Source organism: Poecilia formosa, unplaced genomic scaffold (assembly GCF_000485575.1).
Source record: "Poecilia formosa unplaced genomic scaffold, Poecilia_formosa-5.1.2 Scaffold561, whole genome shotgun sequence".
Classification (NCBI taxonomy): Eukaryota; Metazoa; Chordata; class Actinopteri; order Cyprinodontiformes; family Poeciliidae; genus Poecilia; species Poecilia formosa.
This window is the reverse complement of record NW_006800500.1, coordinates 216,336-220,098: the sequence shown is the minus strand read 5'-3', so window position 1 is coordinate 220,098 and position 3,763 is coordinate 216,336. Positions and strand designations below refer to the sequence as shown.

General features: G+C 55.6%; 1 protein-coding gene across 4 annotated transcripts in view; it reads left to right on the top strand.

Annotated features, from left to right (window-relative positions):
- The window catches only part of adam9a (ADAM metallopeptidase domain 9a), a 34,014-nt gene that overhangs the window by 4,601 nt on the left and 25,650 nt on the right, over positions 1-3,763 (top strand). For all 4 annotated transcript variants that reach the window (XR_001660033.1, XR_001660034.1, XM_007540808.2 and 1 more), the window contains exons 4-14: positions 146-224; positions 849-925; positions 1,021-1,216; positions 1,331-1,396; positions 1,490-1,561; positions 1,819-1,988; positions 2,072-2,153; positions 2,232-2,365; positions 2,626-2,797; positions 3,349-3,441; positions 3,523-3,630. Coding sequence is in view for 2 of the 4 variants with exons in the window: in XM_007540808.2 (XP_007540870.1) it covers positions 146-224; positions 849-925; positions 1,021-1,216; positions 1,331-1,396; positions 1,490-1,561; positions 1,819-1,988; positions 2,072-2,153; positions 2,232-2,365; positions 2,626-2,797; positions 3,349-3,441; positions 3,523-3,630 (1,249 nt within the window). In the remaining 2 variants the exon portion in view is untranslated. The remainder of the gene's footprint in view (positions 1-145; positions 225-848; positions 926-1,020; positions 1,217-1,330; positions 1,397-1,489; positions 1,562-1,818; positions 1,989-2,071; positions 2,154-2,231; positions 2,366-2,625; positions 2,798-3,348; positions 3,442-3,522; positions 3,631-3,763) is intronic.

Below are 3,763 nucleotides of genomic sequence, written 5' to 3'. Positions count from 1 at the left end.
TGTGTGTGTGTGTGTGTGTGTGTGTGTGTGCCACATTTTCCATCCAAACCTCTCTTTGCTGCTAAATGTTTTAGTTTTGATCTTCCTGGTTCCTCGTTTCTGTTCTGCTGGTTCCGACCCGTTTAACAGCTGCTGTCGCCTCCAGGGTCCTGCTGCCTCCAGATTTCACCGTCTTCACCTACGGCCCAAACGGATCCCTGATCACATCCAGACCACCTGTCCAGGTGAGCGCTTTGCATCATGGGGCATCATTCTGTGTTGATTTAACATTAACGAGTGTTTCTGGTTGGTGCTTTAGCGCAGCTAGCTTTATGGTTAGCAGTGCCCAGCGCTGCAGGTTCAGAACCACAGGGACCAGAACCGGCTGGTTCTGAAGCCTCAGTGGGTCCAGAACCGGCTGAGAAGCTGGAGGAGGTTTTATTGCTGGTGAAGCAGCTACTGGTCTGTAGCCGACAGAAACAGGAAGCAGATCATCTGTGTGTCACTTCCTGGAGGCTGATGTGTGATCTGCTGACTCATCTGTTGCTAAGCAACGGTTCTGATCCAGTTTGACCAACAACCAGCTGGAAGCTGAGAGGATAAAAGCTTCTGCTGCTGTTCTGGGTCAGCTGGTTGGTGCAGATGAACACATTAATGATGGTCAGGGACCCAAGGCCTCAGGCTGCAGGGCCACTGCTGGCCCCCGAACCAGGCTTTGAGCTGCAACAGAGAAACTGATGGAGAGGAACTCGGAGACACTGAGTGTGATACAGGAAGTGGCCTCCTGTGGGACAGGAAGCTGGACTCGGCTCCTTCCTGTCGGGATCGGCTCCCCCTGCTGGCCTGACCTGGTATCCTCTCTGTTCCAGAACCACTGCCAGTACCAGGGCTTCGTTCAGGACATGGAGGGCTCTGCTGTGGCCATGAGCGTCTGCAGCGGCCTCAGGTACCGACCCAACAGAACCAGAATCCGGGTCTCAGTTTGCCCTGAGTTCTGTCTGCCAGGCGTTTCAGTAATCGGTCCGTCTCCTGGTTTCTCAGAGGAGTGATGCATCTGACCAACGACAGCTACGGCATCGAGCCGCTAGGCTCCGCCCCCGAGCAGCACCTGCTCTACCGCCTGCAGGATGTGACATCACAGCCCCGAGGATGTGGAACGCCTCACTACGGGCACGGCGACGCTGCGGAGCATGCTCAGTACGACCCGGAGGAGATCCAGCACCGCCGGCGCAGCAGGGTGAGTTCAGGCCCGAGGGCAGGCAGGAGGCGGACAGAGACACGTTGACCACCAGAGCTGTTTATAAAGACCGAGAGAAAACGGCGCGTTGATCAGAAACATGGCTGCTTCCAGGTAAAGAGAGCTGTTCTCCACAAGACTCACTATGTGGAGCTGCTGCTGGTGGTCGACAACGACAGGGTGAGACACACACACACACACACAGCACCTGTACTGTCATTAAGCCCCGCCTCCCTCAGCCTCTGTGCTGATTGGTCGTCTCTTATTCTGCAGTTTAAACACATGAATGGAAACGAGACGGCGGTCAGAGAGCAGATGATTCACCTGGCGAACCTCATAGACGGCGTAAGAACACACACACACAGACACACACACACACACACACACACACACACACACACACACACACACACACTGACTGCTTACTGAGACTTTTCAGACCTTATACAAACGATCAGCTGTGTCGCCGTTTTAAACTCCGAATGAAAAATCGAGTGAAACTTTTTGAGGTTCTGCTGAACTTGGTAACAAACGGTTTCCGGATCGGCTCTCGGCGCTGCGCTCCGATTGGTCGCTAAGGTTCTGCATCTGACCCGGTGCAGATCTACATGCAGCTGAACGTCCGGGTGGTTCTGGTCGGTCTGGACATCTGGACCAAGCAGAACCTGATCAACACGGAGGGCGGAGCCGGCGAGGTGCTGAGCCGCTTCACCCAGTGGAGGGAGAAGGAGCTGGTTCCCCGGCGGCGCCACGACTCGGCCCAGCTCATCCTGTGAGTCAGAGGAGGAGGAGGAGGAGGAGACGAAGGTGGTGATGATGATGATGATGATGATGAAGGTCTTGTTGGTGCTGCAGGATGAAGAGCTTTGGTGTAACAGCAGGAATGGCGTTCGTCTCCACCGTCTGCTCCAGAAGCCATGGAGGAGGAATCAACGCGGTAACGTTGCTTTTTACATGACCTTTGACCCTGACCCGTGTCGGCCGCCAGAGCCTCATCCTCTCTCTCGCCTCTCAGTTCCTGAACAACAACGTCGCGGCCTTCGCCTCCATCGTGGCTCATGAACTCGGACACAACCTGGGGATGAACCACGACGACGGGCGGACCTGCAGCTGCCCCGCCGCCGCCTGCATCATGCACTCCGGAGCCACGTAGGACGCCACGCCGCCCGGACAGAACCAGAGCCCGTCCGGACCTCGTTCCTCCCCGGAGCCTCCCTCTCCTGCTGAAGGGGTCAGAGGTCGGACACAGACCTCCTCTCCTAACCCCAGTCCAGACCTGAGGTGTTCCCAGTTAGACCGCTGAGGAGCATGAGGGAAAGTCCGGGGCGGAATGAGAGCTGGATCGGACCGTCTGGATCGGACCGTTCCACAGAACTCGCCATCTTCATCACTCTCTTTTGTTTCTGCAGAGGATCCAAAAACTTCAGCAGCTGCAGCGCCGACGACTTTGAGAAGATGATCCTGTCGACGGGAGGAACGTGTCTCCTGAACGTCCCCCGGCCCGACGAGGCCTACAGCGCCCCCTACTGTGGAAACAGGCTGGTGGACGTCGGGGAGGAGTGCGACTGTGGATCAGAGAAGGTCTGAAGCTTTCAGCTCATCCAGGTCCTTTGGTTTCATGAGCTACGCTGAAAACCAGCTAACATGATCGGCTGGAGATCTGCTGTTTGCTAGGGCTAACACTGTTAGCTAGAGCTAAAACCATTAGCTAGAGCTAACACCATTAGCTACAGCTGAAACCATTAGCTAGAGCTAAAACCATTAGCTAGAGCTGAAACCATTAGCTAGAGCTGAAACCATTAGCTAGAGCTAAAACCATTAGCTAGAGCTGAAACCATTAGCTAGAGCTGAAACCATTAGCTAGAGCTAAAACCATTAGCTAGAGCTGAAACCATTAGCTAGTGCTGAAAACATTAGCTAGAGCTAAAACCATTAGCTACAGCTAGCATCTTTAGCTCAGTTTATGGAAAGCGCCCTCTAGTGTTGTAACGAAATGTTTCCTTGATTTCAGTCGTCAGTTGAATGTTTCTATTGTTAGAAACTGATAGTACTGCAGAGTTCAGTCGGACGGGTTCTGAACCCAGAGTTCGGTTCTGAGAGCTTAGAGTCTGACCCGGATGGTTTGTGTGCAGGAGTGTGAGGAGGACCCCTGCTGTGAGTATCGGACCTGTAAGCTGAGGCCTGGGGCTCAGTGTGCGTCTGGAGAGTGCTGCTCCGGCTGTCAGGTAACCGCCGCCGGCCGCTGGAGAACGGCTCTCCGGAGCGAACCTCAGAACCAAACCGGGTCCGGATCTGTCTGTCTGCAGTTCCTCCCTGGAGGAACGGTGTGCCGCTCCAAGAAGGACCAGGAGTGTGATCTGCCAGAGTACTGCAACGGCTCCACCTCCTTCTGTCAGAGCGACGTCTTTGTCCAGGTGAGTCTCCGCCTCCCCGTCTGCCTGCCCGCAGGCATCATCAGGGTGGCGCCGCGTCCTCAGGGTGGCGCCTCAGGGTGGCGCCTCAGGGTGGCGCCGCGTCCTCAGGGTGGCGCCGCGTCCTCAGGGTGGC